At 36.3% G+C, this 25,047-nt stretch overlaps 6 protein-coding genes and 1 long non-coding RNA gene across 9 annotated transcripts; 4 read left to right on the top strand and 3 right to left on the bottom strand.

Annotated features, from left to right (window-relative positions):
• Window positions 1–154: 154 nt before the first annotated feature.
• Window positions 155–2,575, top strand: LOC105673923 (xaa-Pro aminopeptidase 3-like). Its single transcript, XM_012369916.2, has 4 exons — window positions 155–392; window positions 509–1,453; window positions 1,528–1,890; window positions 1,977–2,575. Exons 1-4 carry the CDS (start codon window positions 344–346, stop codon window positions 2,147–2,149), a joined length of 1,530 nt encoding a protein of 509 aa, XP_012225339.1. The 5' UTR covers window positions 155–343; the 3' UTR covers window positions 2,150–2,575.
• On the bottom strand, window positions 2,479–5,917 carry Paics (PAICS bifunctional enzyme). The gene is made up of 6 exons (XM_012369917.2): window positions 5,779–5,917; window positions 4,841–5,164; window positions 4,414–4,757; window positions 4,053–4,328; window positions 3,247–3,391; window positions 2,479–3,174 (listed from the first exon to the last, which is right to left on the bottom strand). The coding sequence occupies exons 1-6, from the start codon at window positions 5,780–5,782 to the stop codon at window positions 3,020–3,022; spliced, it is 1,248 nt and encodes a 415-aa protein (XP_012225340.1). The 5' UTR covers window positions 5,783–5,917; the 3' UTR covers window positions 2,479–3,019.
• A 333-nt stretch (window positions 5,918–6,250) lies between these two features.
• Window positions 6,251–12,668, top strand: LOC105673921 (amidophosphoribosyltransferase). Of its 2 annotated transcripts, XM_012369913.2 has the most exons (10): window positions 6,251–6,391; window positions 6,565–6,744; window positions 6,823–7,136; window positions 9,659–9,876; window positions 9,997–10,289; window positions 10,405–10,654; window positions 10,729–10,968; window positions 11,043–11,170; window positions 11,293–11,514; window positions 11,595–12,668. In XM_012369913.2, the coding sequence occupies exons 4-10, from the start codon at window positions 9,663–9,665 to the stop codon at window positions 11,865–11,867; spliced, it is 1,620 nt and encodes a 539-aa protein (XP_012225336.1). In that variant the 5' UTR covers window positions 6,251–6,391; window positions 6,565–6,744; window positions 6,823–7,136; window positions 9,659–9,662; the 3' UTR covers window positions 11,868–12,668. The 2 variants fall into 2 exon arrangements, with proteins under 2 accessions (XP_012225336.1, XP_012225338.1); XM_012369915.2 differs by lacking the exons at window positions 6,251–6,391; window positions 6,565–6,744; window positions 6,823–7,136 and adding an exon at window positions 8,325–8,443.
• Window positions 12,587–14,216, bottom strand: LOC105673855 (general transcription factor 3C polypeptide 6). Of its 2 annotated transcripts, none has more exons than XM_012369797.2 (4): window positions 14,101–14,216; window positions 13,714–14,019; window positions 13,355–13,613; window positions 12,587–13,290 (listed from the first exon to the last, which is right to left on the bottom strand). In XM_012369797.2, the coding sequence occupies exons 2-4, from the start codon at window positions 13,870–13,872 to the stop codon at window positions 13,115–13,117; spliced, it is 594 nt and encodes a 197-aa protein (XP_012225220.2). In that variant the 5' UTR covers window positions 13,873–14,019; window positions 14,101–14,216; the 3' UTR covers window positions 12,587–13,114. The 2 variants fall into 2 exon arrangements, with proteins under 2 accessions (XP_012225220.2, XP_012225219.2); XM_012369796.2 differs by having other exon boundaries at window positions 14,091–14,196.
• Window positions 14,217–14,467: 251 nt separating this feature from the next.
• Sec61beta (Sec61 translocon subunit beta) lies at window positions 14,468–15,744 on the top strand. The gene is made up of 3 exons (XM_012369792.2): window positions 14,468–14,755; window positions 14,847–15,043; window positions 15,286–15,744. The coding sequence occupies exons 1-3, from the start codon at window positions 14,753–14,755 to the stop codon at window positions 15,371–15,373; spliced, it is 288 nt and encodes a 95-aa protein (XP_012225215.1). The 5' UTR covers window positions 14,468–14,752; the 3' UTR covers window positions 15,374–15,744.
• On the bottom strand, window positions 14,868–15,355 carry LOC136998147 (uncharacterized). The gene is made up of 2 exons (XR_010888774.1): window positions 15,219–15,355; window positions 14,868–15,107 (listed from the first exon to the last, which is right to left on the bottom strand). It is a non-coding gene; the product is annotated as an uncharacterized lncRNA (long non-coding RNA).
• Window positions 15,745–17,434: 1,690 nt separating the features above from the next.
• Window positions 17,435–23,717, top strand: LOC105673904 (uncharacterized). The gene is made up of 6 exons (XM_012369883.2): window positions 17,435–17,817; window positions 18,934–19,173; window positions 19,755–19,916; window positions 20,017–20,224; window positions 20,809–21,004; window positions 21,366–23,717. The coding sequence occupies exons 2-6, from the start codon at window positions 18,991–18,993 to the stop codon at window positions 21,556–21,558; spliced, it is 942 nt and encodes a 313-aa protein (XP_012225306.1). The 5' UTR covers window positions 17,435–17,817; window positions 18,934–18,990; the 3' UTR covers window positions 21,559–23,717.
• Window positions 23,718–25,047: the final 1,330 nt, after the last annotated feature.

The following is a 25,047-nucleotide window of genomic DNA, read 5'->3' as shown; positions in this document are numbered from 1 at the left end:
CGGACTAAACAGTTAAGCAAAGTTACTAGATTCTCCGCTGAATGCACCCAATTTCTCTATGCATATGCATTATGCAAGTTTGTCTGGATAAGCCCTAATGTAACCATATAGTGTTTTATATATTAGCTACGTGATTGGTCAACTTTCTTATGTTTTGTAGTATGCAATAATTCACATTCTTTTGAATATCTTAATAAAGAGGCAAATTTGTCTATGACTTTATAGGTTATGTTCTCCATTGAATGTTGCAAAATATTACAGTATCCATAGAATACTGAAATAAAATATATAAATTAGTAAAACTGCAATAAGCAAAGACGAGATTATAAATTTACACAAAAATATGTTCAATAGCATAAAACATTTACTGAGATATAATCCGAGTAAATTTGGTGAGAAATGCATTTTGATAAATTCGCAATATTTTACTATGAAAAAATCTGTTATTGCTATAATTATGGAACTGTAATAAACCTTTTGTACACTTCTCATTTTTATTGTATTTTAGGTTATCAATTACTGGCATACTTCTCAGTGGAAACGACGGTTAAGAGTAATCCAACACAGCGAGAATGCACACGAAATCCTTATCCGCATGCGACGTGCGGACAGCCGACATTTACAACGCATCCTTATTTAATAAAACGCGGAGAGGTACTGCCAGGCATACCGCTTCAGGAACTTAAACAAAGACGTGCTAAATTAGTAGAACATCTTGTGCTAGAAACACATGAAAAAAATATAAATAGGCAGCAAATTGTTGTCATACCGGCGTCTTCTAAGGTCTACATGTCTGACAAGATACCGTATGTCTTTCGACAAAATACAGATTTCTTATATTTCTCTGGGTGTCAAGAACCAGATAGTGTCTTGGTGCTTACATGTAAGAAGGATAAATCTTTCTTTACATTATTTGTACGGTCGAGAGATGAGCATTCAGAATTGTGGGATGGTCCAAGAACTGATGTTGAAACGGCAGTTGAAATATTCGGTACGGATCATGCTCTACCAGTTACGGAATTCGAACGTTTTCTCACATCGCTCATACAGGAGGATAAAAAGAGCATCATTTGGTATGATCATTCTGATGTTGTTCAACCAATCTTACATAAGAAACTGTGTCAATTAATCAAATTGACGGACAATCAAATATTTGCTTCCCCCAAGACTTTCTTTCATCAAATTCGCGTAATCAAGAGCGCTTGTGAAATCGATCTGATGCGGGAGAGCTGTCGAGTAGCCTCTGATGCTATTGCGAAAACGATTCAATTCTCCAAGCCGGGGATGAGCGAGCACCAGCTATTCGCTACCGTAGATTACGAATGTCGTATGCGCGGAGCTGAACACTTAGCGTACCCTCCTGTCGTGGCAGCGGGCAGAAATGCAAATATAATACATTATATTAACAACAATCAAGTTATACAAAGCGGCGATTTGGTTTTAATGGACGCAGGTTTGTATCGAAACGCATAGAATTGTCGCGTACAGCCAAAATTAAAACGCTTTTGCATTTCTATTCACTTACAGGCTGCGAGTTTCACGGCTATTCGTCCGACATAACTCGAACGTGGCCGATTAGTGGCAAATTTACACCGGAACAAAAAGTCCTTTACGAAGTGGTGCTCGACGTGCAAAAGAATTTAATAGAGAACCTGAAAGAAATGCCGTCGTTGGACAACGCGTTCCGTCACATGTGCCTCATTTTGGGAAAAAGATTGCAAGAAATCGGCCTGATACCGAAGAACGTGAGCGAAGAAAAATTGTTGGCAGCCGCGTACATGTATTGTCCGCATCACGTCAGTCATTACTTGGGCATGGATGTACACGACACGGGAAAAATACCCAGAAGCATAAGAACGCAACCTGGAATGATAATAACAGTAGAACCTGGTACGATTTCAAGAGTTATTTCACATATTTAAAGAATTATTTTGTAAATTACATATAGCGTTTTTTTTTTTTTTTTGTTACATTAGGCGTCTACGTAAGTCCAAAAAATCCGTACGCACCGTCGAACTTTCACGAATTAGGCATCCGTATAGAGGACGATGTCTTAATCACGGAAAACGGCCCGGAAGTCTTGACGAAAAATTGTCCCAAGGAGGTAGCGGAGATCGAATCTCTTGCAAGTCAAAATCAAGACTGTTAATATTGGTAATTTAATATAGACAATCGTATATATAAAAAAAAATATAAGTATGTAATTAGTTAATAATTGCAAATCTAATTTGTATATATGAACAATTATGATTTCACGCTCGATTGTGATCTTTTCTTTTTTATATAATATTGAATATATCTGGTAAAATTAATTTTTTTACATTTTTCCAAATTTATTCTATTCGCAAACTGTTATCTACCTCGTAGGCGTAATTCTAGAGCTGTGCTTTGCGCGACATAGGCAATTTTATACACCAATGTATATATCTATATATGTATGTGGAATTCGCAGTTCTTTGTTTTGTTTTAGACATAAGATTTTACTGCAAAATTGCATTTTTTTAATTCAAATTTGTATAAACAATTTCACATTATTCGAAAGTTTGTTCCAGTGGAAGCAGATAAATATTACATATTTGGACCCAATAAAGCATTGCCAAAATTAACAAGAGTACAGTATATATCAAAAGAACTAACACGATCATTGATAAATTCAGTTGTATCTCACGCAATCTGTAATACAATCATACTGATATTTTCCGCAGGATAAAAATTGTATATAAATCTACATAGCAAATATATAATAGATGATATGCAATATCATGAAAGAAAAAATTGCAGACGACCAGTTTGTGCAAGACAAATCGAAAGTAACAAAAAGTCTAAAATTAATAAATACACTAAACGCTGTATAAAAAAAAATCAGTTCTCTTCACAATTGCGTTGCATATATATTCATGAGACTTAAAGAAGTAACGGATTGTCTTGATGTCTTCATTAATGCGTAGTAGTACATGATTAACGTTAAATCTAAACCTCGCAACTTCCTATCAACACGACGATTGTAACACTGGACGCACTACCGCAATTTAATATCGGCCTGTTTTAAACTTGTGAAGTTGTCGAGTTGTTTCGTTCGCAAGCGAGCCCAGATAATATGATTGTGCATTGCATGGATTTGTGCCGCTGCGAGCGCGGCGCCTTCTGGATGCACAACTGTCGTGCAGCCGAGTCCTGTAAGTATATTTAATTTCAGTTTCCGCAGAAAGCAAGTGCGATTATTGTTCATATAATTATTTGTAATACCTGAAGGAACGTCAAGTGAAGACCAAACGCTTCGTTCGATGTTGTCTGATTTCAAAGGCGGACAGTTTATGACAGGCAGCACGGAATTGCCGGAGAGCACTGGGCCCAAACCATTGCTGCGACCGGCTACCGCTATCAGCACCACCTATAAAAAAGAAACAAACAAGAAGAAAAAAAACTCGTGATAAACAGAAATTAATCTTTTTATAGCTACAGCGTTTCTTTATCGTAACGAGTTTTGTGATTAGTTTATGACATATAACGGGATGACACAAGCTGCTTCCATAGGTCAGTATAAACTGATAGTTAGCTAGCGTTAATTATCGCGAGTCATAATGAACAGTGTGAGAAATATTACGATAAATTTGCATCATATTAGCATATTGCTCCCGATTATCGATATTGTGCAATTTTATATCAATTATTTACTCGAACTGGATATTTGTGTAAGTTATTTATATACTAAATTTATTTCATCATATTCCATCAATGATCTTATCATCTTTCTAACGTCCTAATGTTGAACTAAATATCTTTAAAAAAATAATTCTAGAAACAGAAGACAATATGCTGTTAAATAATCGATAGCGAATATCTTACGATCTGTTTACTAAAATTGAAATTTTTGAAACATTTTTCTAATTCTCAGAAACATTTCAAAATTTTTGTTAAAGATCTGATTCGTGTTTGTCGAAGAATCCGTAGATAAAAAGTAGTGTGCGACGGAAGTTTAATAGATTTTCTATCTATTGAACTTTTATTACAACGAATTATATAAAAAGGATGAAATACTTCAGTGAACGTACGTTTTTTCCGCTGCCCTCGTATTCGGCAAGAACATTCAAAGTTTCTTGCGTCCCCTTGTGAGCGCTGCAGACTCGAAGTCGTGGTTTCAGACCGAAACGCATAGCGTGTCTAGCGATCTCATTACAATGCGCTTCGTCGGATGGCGAGCCCATGAATATAATGACCTCTGGATTGGGTGCTTGAATGATATAATCTAACTCATCATTTACCCATTTAAAATTGCACTTTACTGTTTCCAGGCTCTGCTGCGTTACGTTGGACAAATCCCTGTACACCTAACAGCAGATATAACAAATAGACAGTCATATTCGATGTAACATTGACAGAAACTGTATCGAACTGTCAGAATGACAGTCTCACCTGCTTGTCTTTCATCAGTCTCTTGTCTCCGGAAGGCCAGAGTCTCCAGGAATCGCTGTCGATAATGTCTGCAACTATAATCTCCCCATTTGAATCCACGCCGAATTCAATCTTCATATCTATGAGAGCGCAATTGCGCACCGCCCAAGCTCTCTCAAGAATCTCGAAGACGACGAGAGTAATGCGTTTCATGATGTCCACCTCGTCCTTCGTTATCGTCACGCCGTTCAGACGGAAATTCGCGGAAATGATCTGCTCGTCGGACCACTGCGGATCGTGATTTGCGTCATCCTTGAAGAACGTCTCTTGCAGAGGCGGATTGAATCTGTGGCCTTCTTGGACTCCTAATGATAAAACAATGATTATGTGAGTATATCGAATATTCTCTTGTCAGTTCTAGAAAGGCAGCACGTGTGTTTTGACATACCCGGATGCCTTTTTAGAAAGCTACCAGTTGCCTGCCTCCTGGTGACCCATTCAATCGGTATCATCTCGCATTTTATCGCTATAAAAGATTTCGGGCCAGCAGATTTGACATAAGCTGTGCGAAGGCCAGCTTGCTGAAGCAGTTGGAAAACCTTTATAGTGGTGGATGTGCTAATCTCCGCCTTTCCTTTCAATTCGTGAGACTTTGCGCCGTCGCCAGCCGTAATCCGGTCCTTGCTTTCCAGCAAACATAATTTAGCGTCGTCCGGCAGCTCGTAAATTCTTTTGGTTTTCCCCTCGTTGATGAGTTTTCCAATTTTGTAATCTAGAAAGAAAAAGATAAAACGTCTTAATCAAAATGGGACAAATTTATTTTCATTTTACGCATATAAATAAAAAATTAATTCTCATTTAAATTCTGGAATCACACGTGAGTAAAAATAATCCATAAAATTAAATAACAAACAAATTTTGCTATATGAGCAAAAAATTAAGTTTTAATAATAAAAATAAAAAAATAAAAATTTTGTAACATAAAGACGAGAAGCGCGAAGGCTGGATTTTATACGGTTAATCTTAATAAAGATGTTTGTCGCGATAAGAGCATGTTAAGACAAACAGATTAGAGCAAAATGCCGGCCGGCATGCGTGGACAGTAGTTAGGCTATAGCATTATTAACCGCCTGTTGCTTTAAGAAATATTTTCAATCATTTTCTCGCACAATTGATTTCAGTCATGAATCATATGTGTAAATATCAGATAATTCATACTTGTAATTAATAACAATATGTATTTCAGGGTCAAACAATGCGTCATAAATCTACTGTAATATGAGCAAAGAGGAAGGGAGAGAAAGAAAAGAATTTAAGAGGCGTGTTTGACTAGCGTTATCATTAAACGATGTAACTCAGCAACTTCTTATCTGCTACGAAACTCACCCATATTGCCACTTCGATGTCTACTATTCGAATGGATGTAAGCCGCTCATCGCAACGTATACATTTCTTTGATTGTCCCCACTACAATCTTCGTCCATCCGTTCCGCGATTGGCTCGAAGTTTCTAGACCTTTGTTACAGCAATATGACATTAGAAGCGAAAAATCACACAAATATTTTTCTTACGCTCTAAGTGAGAAGTAAATAAATCCTGCTATATATCACAACTTATGTGTTCGACAGAACAGATTTGTGTAATGCGCAACTAATAATTCTCTTTTCAGCTTGTGGATTAATAGACAACCGCCAGTCTTGATCGATCCGTAAGGTTCATTCTCGCCGGAAACGCAGACACACATAGATCGATTTATGTGACCAATTGCTCATGAAGGTCAACTGGAAAGTTTTCGGCGTATTTTACTCATCCATGTTACCTAACATGCGTGTAGCGACTAAAAACTGGCACAACGGCATATCGGAAGAGAAACATTTAGACGAATTTTCGCTTTCAACGTCAAACGTGATGCAACATGTAGCTGTAGCGAATCAGAAATCTTGAAACTATTTCACTGCCATTATTCTCTTCCTGTTCAGGTAGTGGAAAAGCAATATTGGTAAGTGTAATTGCAAAGATTTTACTTCTTAATTCATAAAATTAGAACGAAAATACCAACAATATTTTATAATAATTTTATGAATGTAAAAAGAAAGTAAAATAAGCGAGTAATGTAGATTGAAGCATGTATAAAATTGCAAATTAATTAATAAATTATATCGTGTTTCACAGCTAACAGTCTCATTTCTCAAATTTCAATGAAGCCATGGAAATAAATACAATGAGGCTGAGTCCGTGTCATCGAAATTTGAATCTCGAAACCGCTCGAACAGCTCTCTGCTTTACGAAATTCAGATAACAGAGAGAAAGATTACGTCGTGTATCCGTCCGAAGCTAATGCTTGCGTTATTGGTGAGAGGCTTTCAATCATCATTCGTGACGTAAATCTTGTTTGGTGATCTATATCTTTACTTTGTATAATTCTTTTAGTGTGGGACGCGCATAGAACTCTTGTTGTTTACAGCGATTAGGAGTCTCCATCAAATATTTGTTCTTCTCGAGGCAGTTTAACAGAACGCGCCACCTTGTTTTGTTTTTTTCCGTGAAGAAAGGAGAACAATCGCCGACTCTTCGTGACCGATCACTCGAGCCCCTCCGGGCGACAACGTTCCCTCATTGGTCCGCAACATCGTTCGCATCGTTTGTGCTTTGCAACGCGTTAGCGTAGCATATTTTATATACACGCAGACATTTGCCTGAAGTGATCAGGAAGACACACGTTTCTCAGCGCGGGCGCACGTGAGGTACGTACATCATTTTCTGCAATCCGATTTTTCTCGACTTCTTTCCAAGAGAATTGCGCGCAAACGTGCACGTGTTTCTTTTCATTTTTCAACGCACACGTTTCTATTCTAACAGGTACAAGCCTTTAATTTTCGAAATAATCTGACCGAATTTTCACCAAAGCACATTCAGATAGATTTATATAAATATGATATATTATATGCGGAAAGAAATCAATCACACGTGTTTGATGTACAAAATGTGACAAAGTAAAATTCATAATTTATTAGGTTTTCCATAAATGTCCTTCATGAAGCTATATAAATCCATCTCTGATAATGTTGCAAGAAAGAATAGTTTTCTTATATTTTAATATATATGTTAAAAAGAAAGTTATTGTGTTACTAAGAAATACTTTCAAAATTATCATGCATGATTGAACAATTTTGAAAAACTATTGTTTTAGGCACTTTTAATTTCATTACATTAACTCATTTATTACATATTATGTAGAAAATGGTATGTCCTGCCAAGTGTTATATATATATATATATATATATATATATATATATATATATACAACGTATATTTCTAAAAAATTAAACCGTTATTTATTGTTTGAATTTTTTAAGAGCAAAACTATTCAAACAATTATCTCGTTTACATATTTCTCTATTGTAATTTTTTCTACTTTACTATAAAGAGTCATTATAATGTTAGTTGTGTTCTGACCTTCATCATCGTACATTCACTAAGTTCGCCAAAAAGTATATGTAGAAATATTGTATTATGACTCAATTATTACAAGCGCGTTTTTGAATAGCTTCTTAGTCTCGATTTATAATAATTTGTACAGATATATTAATTTTCGTAACACGACAAAATTTTGCAAACGAGAAAAATTAATACTTTTAAGACAAAGTACACATTTTTAGTTTAGTTTTTTTGCAATTATTCTAAATTTTTGCTTTCACTCTTTAAAAGAAATCAAATATACTACAAATTCAATAATCGAATTTCAGAACAAATTAAGTATAGCAATAATTAGAGTTTACGCGATAAAAATTGTAATAATTAAAAATCAAGCAGATTTTTCAAGAAAGTTTTTTTAGAAGTTATGAATATGTTATCAGATGATCAACAGATATTCACTTTATAATTTGCAACGTTGAGCGTAGTCTTTCCGGTTAGAATAACGTGTCAAATTATATCCGGTGTGCTTTGTTCAACAGGTGGTCGGAGTTCGCGAAAGTTGAAACGAGAGCACATTTTATTCGCGTTCTTTGTTTGATTAACAACAACGACGATTTCTTCGTCGCATAAATTTGTACAGTGCCTTTTTCTAATATTGTTTTTTTACTACTGTCTTTTACGTTATTCAAAAAGAGAGAATGTGAATGTATAATGTAAATTGATTATCTCACGTGTTGTGTAATGACACTTGATAGCATCAGTCGCTTCGGAGATTAAATTTTAGATAAATTAATGCTGTGACATTGTAGGATTATTTATATTTATTCCAAATTGTGCTTCGTGATGTAATTTTTGGTTAGTCCAGCTAGCACATAGAGAAACAGCATTATTACTTGTTACATTTCTAGTTTGCTATCAAAAAATTGACTTTTTGAATAAAATAGTATCTTCCGCTTGTTGCTAAATAATTCATGATTTGTTTTGTGTGAAATTTCTTCCTAACACACTGGTTTCCTCTAACTTTGAATCTTAATGTGTTATGTCATGTGTATATACTGTAAAAGAATTTGAAAGAAAATACAAGCATTATATTTGCACAGTTTATAGTTGTCACAATAGAAAAATTGACTTGTAGCAAAATATTGTTTTGTGATTTCTCATGTGACGTGAGCAGATTAATATGCTGTAAACATAAATTAAAGTGCTCTATATTCAAATACTTGTGATGTCAATACAACGTGAGATGATGAAATCAGTTGCGAAAGGCAGATTGAGCAACGTGCTGAGGAAATGTAATTTTAACATTGAACAAGCACAAGATATTTTACTTCTATCAGTCTGCGGGGGGTCAATAGTTTATAAGAGCATTACAGATAATGCATTACAGATATGTAGAAAGAACTTGCAAAACAATCTATTAGGCACTTCTTAACGGGACATCTAATATCTAATTTATTTAATCCTATCGCATCTGTCATGAAACCTTTGTGGATTTTCTGAATATATATATTGAACTCTTACTGAGAATACATTTGAACGCAAGAAATTATTTTAACTGTCACAGTGTTAATTATTACAAACTTTTTACAATGGCAAAAATATTGATAATAACAATCGTGAAATTCTGATAGTAGAAGAGCAACGATTTCTTCTTGACCTTTCAATTCTTTCCTTGGTTACAACATGTTAACATATATATATACTAATCATATGTGTGTGTCATCATTTGATCTCGTGTGATTGATCTCATTTGATCTTTTGAGATAGCATTTTCATAAAGCTCATGTTTATTCATCATTATTATTTTCTTGGGAAAAATAAAGAAATATACGCGATTTATTTATTGCAGATTTATGATGGAATTGTCTCACGATAAAGATAGCGAACGTTGTACCAGGCTAATGTCCCGCCTTTCTGTGGAGGGATCAAAATGTCCAAGGCCACGAAGTAAAGGTGAAACCAGAGGACAAAGATCTTCTGGTCTCACGCACGAGTGCGGTGTTTTCGGGTGTATTGCTGCAGGAGATTGGCCATCGCAAATTGACGTCGCTCAAGTTGTTTGTCTAGGTAAGATCAATTCAAATAAAATGAAGAAAAAAAATTAGCAATCTAAGATAGACACAGAAGTAGAAGAATAGGTAATCTAAAATATAGGATCAATTATTTCCGTTACTCTCGCTTAATCAGGTTTAGTGGCGTTGCAACACAGAGGCCAAGAAAGCGCCGGTATCGTTACAAGCGAGGGCGTCTGCTCCAAGTCGTTCCACGTTCACAAAGGCATGGGGATGATCAATAATATTTTCAACGACGAGAACATGAGGAAGCTGCGGGGCAATCTTGGAATCGGTCATACAAGATACAGCACAAGTGCAGCCAGTGAAGAGGTCAATTGTCAGCCATTTGTGGTGCACACTGCGCACGGAGCACTGGCGGTCGCTCATAATGGAGAATTAGTTAACACGGAATCTCTGAGAAAAATGGTAATGCGTGGCGAAATTTACGTTTCCCATCATTTATTTCCTCGCTTACTAAGCTGTTCCGATTGCTGAAAGTCGACTAAAACGAATTTGACTCTAATCCTGTGTGTACGTCCAGGTATTAGGCAGAGGCGTTGGCCTATCAACGCACTCGGACTCGGAACTCATAACGCAGGCTCTCTGTTTGAATCCACCTGAAGGCGAAGTCAACGGGCCGGATTGGCCCGCGCGCATCAAGCACCTCATGCAACTGGCACCGTTGTCATATTCCTTAGTTATAATGCAAAGAGACAAGATTTACGGCGTGCGGGATCCTTACGGAAATCGGCCTCTTTGTTTAGGGAAAATTGTACCGCTTGGTAATCTAGGTACGCATTGGAACGCCGCATTTCCTGTTGCGCTTCACCGTTTCTGTTTTAAAACGAGCAAATTTGTATCGCAGCAAGTAACGAATCTGACAACGATGACGAGGAAGCGGAAGGCTGGGTGATCTCGTCGGAATCCTGCGGATTTTTGAGTATCGGCGCGAGATACGTTCGCGAAGTATTCCCCGGTGAAATTGTGGAACTGACACGAGAGGGCATCAAGACTATCGAGATAGTAGAAAGGCCAAATAAACGACCACAGGCGTTTTGCATTTTCGAGTACGTCTACTTCGCTAGAAGTGACAGCATTTTCGAAGGTGAGCAGCTAAGAGTACAATAACACATTAGAGATTGATGAATGTTTAAGAGCACTTCATTTGTGTTTTATCAGGACAAATGGTGTATTCCGTGCGAATGCAATGCGGGCGAGTACTAGCGATAGAATCTCCGGTTAAAGCGGATATAGTAAGCTCCGTGCCGGAGTCTGGAACGGCCGCGGCACACGGCTACGCCAGAGAGGTAGATTCAACAAGTTTAGCGATAAAAAAAATTTACACGCACAAAAGTTCGACATACTTGTGCAAAAATAAAAATGGTTTGAACGCATTGTAGTCTAATGAGCGATTTCTTTTACATTACAGTCCAACATACCTTTCGCCGAGGTGCTTTGCAAGAATAGATACGTGGGTAGAACGTTTATTCAGCCTAGCACGCGACTCCGGCAACTCGGAGTAGCCAAGAAGTTCGGAGCGTTGTCGGAAAATGTAAAAGGAAAGAAAATAGTCCTCATTGACGATTCTATTGTCAGAGGAAACACAATAGGCCCGATTATCAAACTACTACGCGACGCAGGCGCCAAGGAGGTAAGTTTTGACTTGATCTCCGATTTTTGTGCTTCTGTGCTTATTTGCTACGTTTAATCACTGTCCATTTGTGTTCGTAGGTTCATATTAGAATAGCATCGCCACCGTTGAAGTATCCGTGTTACATGGGCATCAATATTCCGACGAGGGAGGAACTTATCGCAAATAAGCTCGATAGTGTAAAACTAGCCAATTATGTGGGAGCAGACAGTTTGTCTTACCTTTCAGTTGGGGGACTCGTAGAAGCAGTCAGATATCGCATGGATAATCGTGAAAGCAATTACATTGGACATTGCATCGCCTGTCTAACGGGAGAGTATCCAGATGAACTTCCTGGTGATCTTGATTGGTAGACTAAGATAAACGACGTTTTCAACTTCTGGAAGCGATAAAAACACAATTTTAATACGTAAATAACAAATGTAACATTTTATAATACACAAAATAAAGTACGTCATTATAGAGGCTTAATAGACATCTAGATATTTGACACAATTTGCCTAAATTTTGATCATTTAATGTATGCAAAATAATTATTCATAAGATTATTGTCTTTTGTAGAAACAAAATGTACTTTTGGTTCAATTCAGTATTTTATAACTACATATTTCACGTAAAAATTATATATAATTATGTATGTGTGTGAAAATTAATCGAAGACATATTTTTTAAGTACAATATGCAAATATTAATAATGCTTGAAATTTGTTCTTTTTAACTGTATAATATATTTTTTTATATTCTATGATTTTATAAGATGATAGAAATGTACAACTCAAGCATGAAGGGAAAAAGAACGAAAGAAATAAATGGAAAAAAAATTGTATAAGATACAATTAAAGAAAACAGATTTGTGGGTTAGGAATATGGTAAGCTTTTTTGGATTTATTTAGTTTAAATGGAATCAAATCAACTAAAAATAACAAATAATGCCCATTTTGCATGCAAGGCAAACATTGATAGAATTTCTATGTCAATTTTCTTTATAGTATCTATAGGATATTGGTAAGATAAAGTTAAGGAAAAGATGGAACTTAGTATGGTACTTATAATTAGTACGATGGCTTAGTACCATAAATTTATACAGAAAGTACAATAATTGTTACTGATGTTAAATATTTTATTTTCTATAATAATATGATTTTTTTATATTACTCTGTGCATTGTGATTTTTATCCCCTTAACATCCAATGCGAAGAATCCCAACATAAATGTGCATATATCCCTATTACACATTTCCAATATAGCTACATTTGTTATCAGTATTATAATTGTTCACAATATAATTGTTAAATATATTGTATTCAGCATTATTTATAATATGCATATTTAAAATTAAGATCGAGATAAAACATCAAGATTGAATATTTATCTTGTACAAAAAGTCAATTTTATGAAAAAATAATCAATAATGTTCAAATATAAAAATATTTAGTTAAAAGTTTAAAATATTTTTAATGTAATTTATAATACTGTAATACGAGGTATTTCTAAGATAAATATGTTTACTTGAAAACAAATTTATAAAAATTAGGAAACCTTTTAGTATAATGCTGGTTGAAAAATTTATTCTTCCACATAAATAGATCTTCACATTTGATCATGTTTCTTTTGATTTTTCCTTGGTTTTATGCGTTAAAAATGAACTATTCTCATCAGACTCTGAATCAGGCTCAATACCTTTAGATTTCTTTTCTTCTCTAATCTTTTGTTTCTCCAAATACGTACTTAACTCTTCTAGTCTGTCATCACGTACTTTGTTCCAAAATTGGAGAGCTGTAAAAGTTAAATTCATATTGAGTAAAGTGTATAAACAAATAAAAAAGAATGTATTTTATACCTTCATCTTGATATTTTGGAGGCACTCCAGCTTGTGATAATGTATCAATATTCGGAGTACAGCCATCATGTTCAGAATCACCAAGAACCTCGACTCTTGGTTTTGTAAAAACTCTCTGCATCTTTAGTACCTTTCTCGTTTTAGCAAAATATTTTAGATTCGGCACTTTGTCAAATACAACATCATCCACTTGTGGATTGTCATCTTTTTCGAAAAACATATACGTGCCTACAGCATCTTCATAAGTACCTTCATAAAACTGAAAATATAAAATAATTAAAAATACAAATATGTAAACTTTCAATATAGCTTTCTATATCTCTTATTTATTATACGTTAGAACATAATACAATACATACCCGTCCATTGATTTGCATTGTAGGATGTTCCGTATCTATTCCAATCATATTTAGTTGAAGTTCTTTGTTATTGAAGACATTACTGCCGACAAGCCCTTCAAACTCGACATATACGAGCATTTCTTCCTCATCTTCTGATAGCTCTTCATCAGACTGCATGATTATTAGATTGTTCTATCTTACGCAAGGCTTGAAAAACAGGTTGTTTACACTATTACGCCAGAAGAATTATACATCAACGTAATCACATCGCTGTCGCCTTGTGTTTTAGTCTCGTAGTATGAAATATGGCTAATCTTTCGGAGCCTTAAAAATATAAATTTATTCATTCATTGCTAGAAATCAATAGAAAAATATGTGATAAAAATTCTACTCACATCGACTAACCTCTAATTCTATGTTCGTAATAATGCGCCATTCATTTCGGCATAGAACATTAAATATATGTAGAGTATAAGCGTAAAACAATGGGAGACCTAAAGATTTTGTCCAATTTATAGAAACGACCAATCGCAATGCAATAAAAACATGGTAGAAATGCAATTGGCTCGGATCGAGAATAATAGCGTTTTCGATTATACAGGATTTGAACGACCCAGGGTTGGTTAATGACGTCATTGCAACCTCTCCACCAATGAAAGACTTGCATTTATAGTAAAATAGTGATTGATCAACCCTGGGTCGTTCAAATCCTGTATAATCGAAAACGCTATAAGAGTAGACGCATATGGTGACGTGTTCATCGCATCCACGTGGATATACACATATGACACGTTGTTCGCAACTCTCCGTATTGTACCGCCAGCTTGCGTTCGAATCGTTTGGTAAATAGACGTTCGCGTGTCAGATCGTGGCTACGAGTGATGAGTTGTCTGTTGAATTTATCGTGTATACGTTTCGATTTATAGCGAGCATTATTTTGTTCTTAATTAGAGCAAACACTATTGAGATATTTGGAACATTTCTGCAGTAAACAGCATCAGTAGCGTCTACTAGACAAGAGAACCTTTCAGATTTGTGAGAAAAACAATCGTAAACGATGGTGAGCATGACGTTTTGAAGCGTACAATATATTTCTGAGGAAAATAGATCTTTAGATTGAATAACGTTTATCTTTATCTTTCTCGGAAAAGCCTGCCGCACCTAGTGCTACCTCCGTGGGCTCGGTTGGACGGTCGCCCAGCAAAGCCATAGCACCAAGAACAGGTGGCAGCGGTACCGTTAGGCAAAGGAAAACCACCGTAGCTACTTCGAGTAGAAATAGGAATACAGGCACAAGCTCTGGTGGTATGTGGAGATTTTACACGGATGACTCGCCTGGCATTAAAGTGTAAGTAGAAGTTCACCGAAGGTTTTAGAGGTTATATCCATGTTCCATATGTCCATTCAATTTCCTGTAATGTTAAGAGAATTTAATGTAGTTCAATTTATTACTATATATTTTTGTTGCTTGTTATATATGAAAAATAATAGTAGAAAATAGTACTATTTTTTCTACTTTTTACCTTTACTGTTCTCGTAAAACTTGTATAGGCTGAAGCGCTGTTAAATATTAAAATTGCTTTGTTGCAGGGGTCCTGTGCCAGTACTTGTCATGTCTCTTTTGTTCATTGCATCTGTATTCATGCTTCATATCTGGGGCAAGTACACTCGAAACTAGAAGTAAGCGCAATCTGTTAGGATGTGATTGGGAGGGCCAAGAAGAAATGAACGAAGTAAAGCACTTGTAAAGTAAATCAGCATATTGAATGAATAATCTAATATTTGGATTTTAATATATGCGTTATTAAGAGAATAAGTGAATGTGAGGCATCATTGAAAGATCTATCATGATATTCATTGCAATACAAGTATCATTATTGAGTTATGAAGTAATAAACTCATAAAGAGGGGAGGGAGGGTTTTTTTAAATAAACTTATTGATCATACTGTGCGAAGTGTGACTTCAATATTTAGTTTGCATTTGTAATATTATTAAGGGTATAACAATATGTAATATTGAAATAAATATAGAAGTTATTTTTACCCTAATGAGATTACACGAGTTTATTTTGGAATCTCATATTTATGACTTCCTTTTTACGAACTTCTTTCTTTTCCGTTGTGAGTAATTGAATAGAAAATTTTTTAAACAGTTTATTTCATTAATTAAATTAAATTTGACAGCAAAACAACAATCTCTGACTTTTAATGCTGCAAAACTGAAATCAAATTGATGAAAGAAACTAAAAGTAATTTGTAAAATTGAACTCATGTCTGTGGAGGGCAGTAATCAATTAAAAATAGAATTTTCTTGTTTTGTTGCTCAATGATTAAATATTTGCGTTATCTGGAAATAACTTTGCTTTGAATTTATATTTACATTAGAAAGTGCAAATATTTTTATAAACACTTCTTTAATTTAGCAAAAGTACCATTTATATTTTATTCGTTATTTCCTTAACAGCAAACATCTCTGAGAATGTATTATTTAACACTTTAAAAGATTTAATATATTCAGTCCAATTGTTTTCTGAAATTTTCTTATCAGTCCTCGGAATCCTATATGTAAAAAATTCATTTTATCTGAACTCTTCAGTTTCTTTGGACAGTTATAAATCATAAATATGTAAATTGGTGCTTTTGCGACCATAATTGCGAAGATTTCCACGTTGAACATTTCCAGCGAGGCGCCGGCGCATGTAATATTGATTTCTGGCTCGATGGACCGAATTGCATTGCGACACTCGAAAATTGAACGAGACAAGGGCAAATTTCTAAGATAATCGCAATAAACAGATACAACCCAATTCGAATTGGGCAGTCAACCAACATTGAGGCAGGAATCGCGAGCGAGCGTGTCGAATGCTGGCAGAAGCAAGGAGGGAAACGGACGGAGAAGAGTGGTGGAGGGAAAAATGAAGGTAAAAAAAGATGACGAGAGCGTACTGCGGGAAAAGAAAGGGAGAACGCCGCACTAATTGCGAGTGCGATTGGAGAGCGAAAACGAACGAAAGGAACAATGAATGGGTGCGATATTTTAAAGGGTGCAGACACGGAGGGTGAGTGAGCGATTAGTTCTGGCATTAGGGTGTTCGCAGAGCGTATGGAGAATGAAGGGAAGGAAATAGACGTTGCGAATCAAGGAAGGGATGTGGGGTGAAGGACAGAGAGGAGAATACCATGGGAGTGGGGTTGAAGACGAAGAAGGGAGGGAATGGCTGGGGTGTTGTTGGCAGAGCCGTTTTACGATATCTGGGCGCCCTAAGCTAAAAAGTTCGTCTCTGAAATGTGCGTGTAAAAATCCTTGCGAAAAATTGACAATCGATTTTAAATCGAATTCAACAAATCATAGTCTTAGAATTGTGAAGTAAGAGAACTGGTATTTTTAGGAGCCTACTTTGCATTGAAAAACTTTTATCTCAATTTACTTTGATACATGAAGTAAAAAATAACGCAGAATGCATTTATCACACCTGATATTTAGGCTCTATCGCGTGTGACAAGTGTCACGCAAATTAATATCCAAGTGTTATTAATTGCATTACTGTTATATTCTTGCAGAAAAATATTGCATTGCCTGAAAGAAATAAGTTAGAACTCCTCTCTGGATAAATAAAGCAATCGGCTTATTTGAATAATTTTAACGAAAGACACGATTCTCTATCTAAAATCGATTGACGCAAGATGAACCGGAGCGTACGAAGACCGTGATCCGTTTAATCCGCGTTGGTGCAGGTGTCCCTGGATGATGTCAGAGATGTCCTCCGGCCTATAAATCTCGCGGAGGGATTCCGAAAGCGTGCGCGTTAAAGGCGCGATGCGAGAAGAGCGGCGCAACGCGCGGTAAAGAGGAGGGGAGCGGGACAAAGGCACCGCGGGGGCGATTCCGTCGCTTTTACGGGGACGAAGGGGCGGAGGCGTATCTCGGCGCTCCGCCGTTGACGCGTGCGGGGGTTCGCGAGCATCGCCGCGAGCCACGGCGGACTCCACACGTGATACTCGTCGTGCGGGAGTGCGCGCTCGTTTTAGCCGCGTTGACATCGGATTTCCTGTCAATCGTCCGTGCGGAAACGCGCGACACCGCTGGAGGACCATCGCGAGATGCGGCTCTCCTCGAAAGAGGTAACTTTTTGCGCTTTTTTTCCAAATCCTTCACTCCCTCGCTTATTACTTACTACTGGAGGAGACCTTTCAGCTTTTCAACTTCGACGTTCACATTGACTTTCTGCAGTTGTCCTTCTTTTACGCCAGGATAGCTCGCTGATTTATGAGAATCCTTGCAGATATTTCTGAACCTGGAAATTGCGAATATAATTATATAGGTTTATCTCTTTTTTACATTCTCTTACAAATGAAAAAGTGATACTGTAAACTGTGCAACATTCATAACGCTATTACGCAACATTGATAATGTCAAGTCAAATATTTGATATCGCTTTATTTTACACACGTGACTGTCATCGCGTGTTTATATGTTACAATATTTTTTAATTAGATTGTCGGATTGCTCAGTAATACGAAAACATTTATACATTTTGCAAGGATACAGATAAAATTATCCTTGTACAGAGATGTCTGTATTCTATATTATTTCACAAAAAAACAGCTTTCGAGGTAATCTCAAATTTATAGGCTGCACGCGCTAGAACGTTCTTAAATTATTCAAAATATTGCTACCAAGAATATGTTTATGCCACGCAGAGTATGTTTGTACATAAATTTCTTAGCGACTTTTTCTAGGATGTCTTGTATTAATTATGGGCGCATCTTCAATATACTATGCTTTCCGCAATGCGGAAAGCATAATATAACTACACGTCGACGTATGATTTTGTTTATCTGGAGCGTATAACTTGTTTTGCCAAAAGATAAGATACCGCATTGAGCGTTTAATTCTGTAATGTTAATTTTGTTCCACACAATTTACAAACAAGATGCATAATGCGTGTTATCATTTTACAATCTTCGAACAATACGTCCTAAGTACGCGTTTCTGCACGTGCTGGAAAACTTTTCGTTTTCTTTCAAGCATAATTTTATAATTATTTCCAACTACAAAAATCCCTTGTAATTTAATTTGAAATATTTTACAGTTTAATTACGAACGGTTTATAGTTTGAACTTTTGTTTAATTAACCCGAGCGATTTCTCGGAGTTAACTTCGAAGTTAACTCTGAAAGTTAAAGTTGACTCCGACTAATATTTACCGGTGCCGCGTTGTTAATAAATGCATTTCAGAATCCGAGATAATTTGTCGAGAGGCGATTGACGAGACGTCGTTGAGGACACGACGGTATGGCGGTCGACATCCTAGACGAGGATCACCTCGCCGTGAGCGCGATCGTGACCGTTGGCATGCAGCTGATCTTCTTCACGATCGCGGCCACTTTTCAGATGGACAAATTGACGGACTTTGCCGGCGGCACCAACTTCATCATCCTCGCCCTCCTCACTTTCTTTCTCGGTCAAGTGGGCAAGGTACTCCAATATTATAACTGGCACCTCTCGGTTCGTGCACACGTGCGATGTCTATAGACGTTCGATGGATGAAATCAAATAAATATTAAAATGCACAAGATATTTCTCTGGTGACATGGAAAAGCTAAGAAATATAACATCATGTTTTCTTAAGGAATATTGACACGGTTCAGACACAATTTGTTTGATTTAATTGGAAATAGTTTTATCACTCTGTAAAAAAATATACTATTATAAGTTAAATGTATTTTTCTCGTATAACGTAGTTATTGATTTTAATAGGTTTTCAAATATTATTTAATTTTTAGCGCAAAATAATTGTCAATATCTAATTTTAAGTGACAGTTTTGAGCATTGGCATTTACATTCATAAATCATTCACAATAATTCTTGGTATTCAATAAATACATCCTGCAGCTTTTACGAAGCATATGTGTTATCATCAACATATTCTCAATGAAGCTGATGCTATAAATAAGATGCTATATTTAATATTCATCACCGCTTGTTTAACCTTACGCATAGTTTTTAAGTGCGAATCTATTAATATACTAATGCTTCGAACTTTTTCTTTCGTGCAGACGTATGACAGCCGCCAAGTCATGGTTACTGTGTTTGTATGCCTGTGGGGTGTGCGACTTTCTGGATACCTCTTGTACAGAATCATCAAAATAGGCCGTGATAAAAGATTCGACGACCGTCGTAGTAACGTGATTCGTTTCGCCGTGTTCTGGACGTTTCAGGTGATTACGATTTATGATATGACATTGCTCTTATTCTTTCTGTACTTGTAAATGTTTTATATTGCTATACGATATCGAAAGACGCATTGCTGATTCGCAGGCTGTGTGGGTGTACGTTGTCAGTCTGCCTGTGATAATAATCAATTCTCCACGTCACAAGATACCGCCCGCTCCGAAAACAATGACGACCCTCGACAGTGCTGGCACGGGTCTTTTTCTGATCGGTTTACTAGCTGAAACTTACGCTGACCTGCAAAAATTCGCTTTCAAGCAAGACCCTGTAAATAATGGGAAATGGTGTAACGATGGTAAGAACTTGTCTTCTAATTAAGATACTTTTCTTAAATATCTTTGCAGAAATATTTTATATTTTAAATGCACACCATATCTTTAAATAAAATCTGCTTAGAGATGTAGAGACTTTTTATAAAATAATATATTTTTTATTATATATATTTATAATAATATACTTTTTATTAAACAAAATTATTAGATATTAAATCAATATTTTGAATTAAATTAATTAGAAATTTATTAGCAATTAATTAGAAGATGGAGCGTAAATTTATTGAAAGAGCAGCGTTTACCCTCCTGTACGTTTGTGTACAGTTTAGTTATTATTAGGACACGGAGCTTGTAAGGTTTCCGGGGAACCGTCCTACTACTCGGGTGGTCCGACGTCTTTCTTTGGCAATGCTAGCTGAGTAGAAGGAAGGTTTTGTTTAGATGAAACAATTATACGCAGATTATTCCGTCTCAATGCGCCTCAGCATTCCTCTTTGGGGAAGTCTCATAAATTTCTGCGCCCCACTTATCACACAATTAGTCCGCAGTAGTTAATATCGGTTCCGCTAAGGAGCAGCTCTCGTTTAACAAGCCAATGATCTTCCAGGACTTTGGAGACTTTCACGGCATCCGAATTATTTCGGCGAGATCGTCGTCTGGTGGGGGATCTTCATAATATCCTTGAACGTTATTGAGGGAGCGGAATGGGTGGCTATCGCTTCCCCGATCTTCACCACGTTTATCATTTTGTTCCTATCAGGGATGCCGTTGTTGGAAAAGGCGTCGGACGAAAGATACCGGGAGTGAGTATCACTGAAGTGTTCGTGTGTGCAATGAGTTTCTGCGGTTGAGAAAAGACGATTTTTAATAGCGAACTTACATGAAAAATTGAATATCAAGTTTTTGAATAATTTTATCATAATTTTAATTGGAAAACTTTAATTTAAAGATGGAAATATTTTAAAGATAGATTCATTCACGAGATACAAGCATAATTATTTAGCATTAAATTGTAAACGTTCATTCCTGTTAAATTTAAATTGCAAGACTTAATGAATAATTTAATAAATTTTACAAAAATGAAATCAGCGCAAGTTGCTATCAATGAAATATTTCCAATATTTATGCTTCAGCGATGTACTAATTTTTATATTATATTTGCAGCAACGCGGAGTATCGCTATTACAAGCAATCAACGTCGCCACTAATACCTATACCGCCGGCTATCTACGTCGAAGTGCCACGTTTCCTCAAGTTCATTCTGTGCTGCGAATTCCCTCTGTATGATTCCTTGGATGTGAAACCGAGATCGGCCGTCACCGAATCAACGTCCATCAGCCTCGCGGCGTCCACGTAGCTGTAGCTACACGCCGGACATACAACTTCTGAGTCCGGCGTGCAGTCGACGGCCAGTACAGCCTTCTAAGCGTCACTTTATCTCTTACGAAAGCCCAATTGACGAATACAATTCCAATGACCGGATCGTAATCTCCGATACGACCCCTTCTTAAACACGATATCGGCATTTCGAAGAGTTGTGCGCTAATGTGCTTTGATTAAAGAGACTACGGACACTGCTTGAAGCAGGTCCTTCTTCAAGATGTGGAAAAGCTTGAGATGAAGTGTTATTATTTTTGTAAAAGTCCTTTTTGGCGTTAAGCGTAAACGGCGACTTCTTGTATAGGATCGTATGATGAATGAAAAGAGAAAATTATTTTTGTAGCGATGTTGCATGGGTACCAATATAAAAGTTGACCAATTCGAGCATCGTTTCTATACAATGAGTCATCGATAGATTTGATTAGCGCAAACGCGCGCGCTGTTAGATAGCAATTTTATTTGTGCGCGTATTCGAACTTATTTTAAATACAGAACCGATTTGGAGGTGATATGTAATAATTTGTATTCCAAGTAACAGTCAGACTTTAAAAACTTTCAAAGTATTAAATTCAACATTCGAATACTTTCAAAGTATTACTATATTTAATGGTCAACCGCTACATATATTTTAAATTGCATAAAAAAAAAAAAAAATAATAATATAGCAATGTTCTAAAAGTCACTTTTGCCGAAATGAATTAGGCTGTCATTTTCCTTGTCAACTAACAAAGAATGTGTGTTTTAAATATCGCAAAAATGAAACTTTTAAAAGCGAGTTTTGAATGTAATTATATCTTGAATAAAAATGATATATATAGTTCGTTATTGACGAAAATTAATAGTCATTTCTGAAGCACATCTCGTAGTGGTTGGCGTTTGTGAAAGGATCAAACAATTGGCAGAAACGCGAGCAGAGATTGAGGGGAAAATAAAGTATAGTTTCTAAATTTTCGTATCTCACGGCGAGTTACGGAATAAAGCAATATTCATCGGCGAACGTCTTAGGCGAGCGTAAGAAAATCGTCATTCACATACCTCGTCATAATTGCCATTCCATTCTGTTAGTAATTATAGGATGCTTATGAAGAAATTTTAGATGTGACACGAATATGGGCACTTCTATGCTCTGTGTCCTCGCTGTTAATACTATGTTACTCTCTCGTTTCTTTCCAATAGATCTGGCTCGTTAACGAAATCACCGACATGCTTTCCACGATAGGTGATACAAGAAAAACTAGAAGTAAAAAAGAAAGCATCAAGATTTAGTTACAATGAGATGATAATAAACGAAATTGGATCGCAGTGTAATGGCATTAATTAAATTGTTGAATTGTAGGAATATTAAACATATCTCTGTGCCGAATAGAAAGTTTTTAAAATACGTGACATCTGATAACAGTGAATTGCGAAAGAAATCCAGAAATCATACATAGTATAATAATGGAAATGGCGCGAGATTACGCTGAGGGAGTAAAACGAGTCCCTCATAGATCAACGATTCAAATGTTACTTCTCAACTTTACTATTATGTAAGCCTTCAAAAAATTTAGATAATAAATAATAATTGACTCATCAATTGACATATTTTCTTCACCAAACGCTGTGCTAATTCCTCTTAAATGCGACGTGGAGAGAAATCGGAGGGGCTGCAAATAAACGTTAACAGATTTCATAAAGTTTACTTTATATTTATAAACACATTTTATTTGTTCGTATGTATATCGTTAATAAATGGTGATATAATAATGACAATGAAATGTATAGCGCCGAGCATAAAACGAGCAGTCATATTATAATAATTATTAATATTCCTCTTATAATAATCTTACTGTATTGGGTGGGCCTACCTACCGTGCTTGCAACGTTTATGGTCTTGTCCAAATGTTTCTTTCATTCTCTAATCTTTTTTTCTTTTATATTATTTATATTTCGCGTACGTAATAATCCATAATAATATGTAACCACAGGTGAAAACATATGCGCCGTCCTAAGTATAAACAGCATCATCCATCTAAATCTTTTTTTCCATTTTTTTTTTATCTTCTTGTTTCATTACATGATCATAATCAGTATCAATAATATAGTAAAAGCTACTTAAATGTAATATATCTCGTGTCTTCGTGGAATATGCTCAGCTGCCGTAGAAAAACTACGCAGCTGCTACGCAGTTCATAGAAAAACTTCAATTCCCGTTAATACATCAAATGTCGATTTTCGATGCGTGAAAGACACTTTGTATTACGCAAGGTAAATTTTCCTTAACACGTCCGAAAAATCGTATCGATAAAATACCGCGTGGGCAGCACAGTGTTTTGAGTACCGAAAGAGGGGGAAAAAAAGAGAGAGATCAAAACGTTACCTGTGCCTCTTCGCTAAAAGAAAAAAATACAAAAGAATACGCGGAGGGAGCAAGAGGGACGGGCGGGGGACGGGGAAAAGGGACGAAATATTACGACTCCGCTATACACGAATGGCATCCTCCTCCTAAGTCCGACTGCATTCGCGTCTACGTAATACATATATATCTATAATATACAAATAATAGTAATATGTGCCGTCCATCGCTTATCGCGGTTCTATACTCCACTCGTCTAAAATATCGTCGTGAAAAGATTGCAAAAGCGATTACACACGTCCGTAATTCGATACAAAATACAGGAATGAGTAGCGTCATTAAAATAAAAATTTGTGCGCGTGCACGCGCGCGCGCGCGCGCGCGGGTGCTTGATGATGCTGAAATGCAAACGGAATTGCGGCCAAACGGAAGAGCGGATCAAACTACTTTCCCGTACCGGCTTGTCAAGTCCATTTGCATTCTACATTAGGCTGTCTGAGGACATCCGTTGCTAGCTGGTCAATTGGCGTGACTCGACTCGCGATTGTTAAAAGAACACGAGAGAAGTAATTCAGTCGATCGATGACCTGACACTTATTTCCGCGCAGACATCGGATACCGTCCTTACTATCATTATTACGGTTAATATTATTATTATTGTTGCCACTCTTATCAATATTATCGTCATTAATATTAATGTTATTAATATTATCATTAATCGATAATGAAAGTATCGAATCGCGTCCATGAACCGGCTAACGAGACGCGCAACGGTACTTCCTCAGATGATTTTAATAGACAATCTCTCAATGATACATATATATCTATGTCGTGTGTAAATCTCGTGTTAAAAAATCGTTTAAAAACTCCATTCGGTGCGCTGCGTGAAAGTAAAACGCGCGATACACGTATGAACGTAAGAAGAGAACGCGAACTAAATTAATAAAAAAAAAAAAAAAAAAAAAAAAAAAAAAAAAACGCATAAGAAAGATCGTGTTACGTTTGCGCGCGGGACGCAAGGTAACTTTGCACAGCAAGGATCATCCGAGAAAAGCGAAGTGGGACGCTCTTCGCCCGGAAGGCGGGGATCGGTATGCCGTCGCGCGACCCTACCTTCGCTCCTTCCTTCCT

Source organism: Linepithema humile, chromosome 2 (assembly GCF_040581485.1).
Source record: "Linepithema humile isolate Giens D197 chromosome 2, Lhum_UNIL_v1.0, whole genome shotgun sequence".
NCBI classification, from domain to species: Eukaryota; Metazoa; Arthropoda; class Insecta; order Hymenoptera; family Formicidae; genus Linepithema; species Linepithema humile.
This window is presented reverse-complemented; position numbering and strand designations above follow the sequence as displayed.

Coding starts and splice junctions, on each gene's coding strand:
- Paics (XM_012369917.2), bottom strand. Junction 4,329..4,413: donor GACTGATGAAAGACAAGCAG/GTGAGACTGTCA, acceptor ATCTGCTGTTAG/GTGTACAGGGATTTGTCCAA. Junction 3,175..3,246: donor TTCACTTGACGTTCCTTCAG/GTATTACAAATA, acceptor ATATACTTACAG/GACTCGGCTGCACGACAGTT.
- LOC105673923 (XM_012369916.2), top strand. CDS start 344: ATGTTCAATAGCATAAAACATTTACTGAGATATAATCCGAGTAAATTT. Junction 393..508: donor ATATAATCCGAGTAAATTTG/GTGAGAAATGCA, acceptor ATTGTATTTTAG/GTTATCAATTACTGGCATAC. Junction 1,891..1,976: donor GATAATAACAGTAGAACCTG/GTACGATTTCAA, acceptor TTGTTACATTAG/GCGTCTACGTAAGTCCAAAA.
- LOC105673921 (XM_012369913.2), top strand. CDS start 9,663: ATGATGGAATTGTCTCACGATAAAGATAGCGAACGTTGTACCAGGCTA. Junction 9,877..9,996: donor CGCTCAAGTTGTTTGTCTAG/GTAAGATCAATT, acceptor TCGCTTAATCAG/GTTTAGTGGCGTTGCAACAC. Junction 10,969..11,042: donor AAGTGACAGCATTTTCGAAG/GTGAGCAGCTAA, acceptor GTGTTTTATCAG/GACAAATGGTGTATTCCGTG.
- LOC105673904 (XM_012369883.2), top strand. CDS start 18,991: ATGGCGGTCGACATCCTAGACGAGGATCACCTCGCCGTGAGCGCGATC. Junction 19,174..19,754: donor TTCTCGGTCAAGTGGGCAAG/GTACTCCAATAT, acceptor TCTTTCGTGCAG/ACGTATGACAGCCGCCAAGT. Junction 20,225..20,808: donor TGGGAAATGGTGTAACGATG/GTAAGAACTTGT, acceptor ATGATCTTCCAG/GACTTTGGAGACTTTCACGG.
- Sec61beta (XM_012369792.2), top strand. Junction 15,044..15,285: donor GACTCGCCTGGCATTAAAGT/GTAAGTAGAAGT, acceptor GCTTTGTTGCAG/GGGTCCTGTGCCAGTACTTG.
- LOC105673855 (XM_012369797.2), bottom strand. CDS start 13,872: ATGCAGTCTGATGAAGAGCTATCAGAAGATGAGGAAGAAATGCTCGTA. Junction 13,614..13,713: donor CAATGCAAATCAATGGACGG/GTATGTATTGTA, acceptor TTATATTTTCAG/TTTTATGAAGGTACTTATGA. Junction 13,291..13,354: donor TCCAAAATATCAAGATGAAG/GTATAAAATACA, acceptor TAACTTTTACAG/CTCTCCAATTTTGGAACAAA.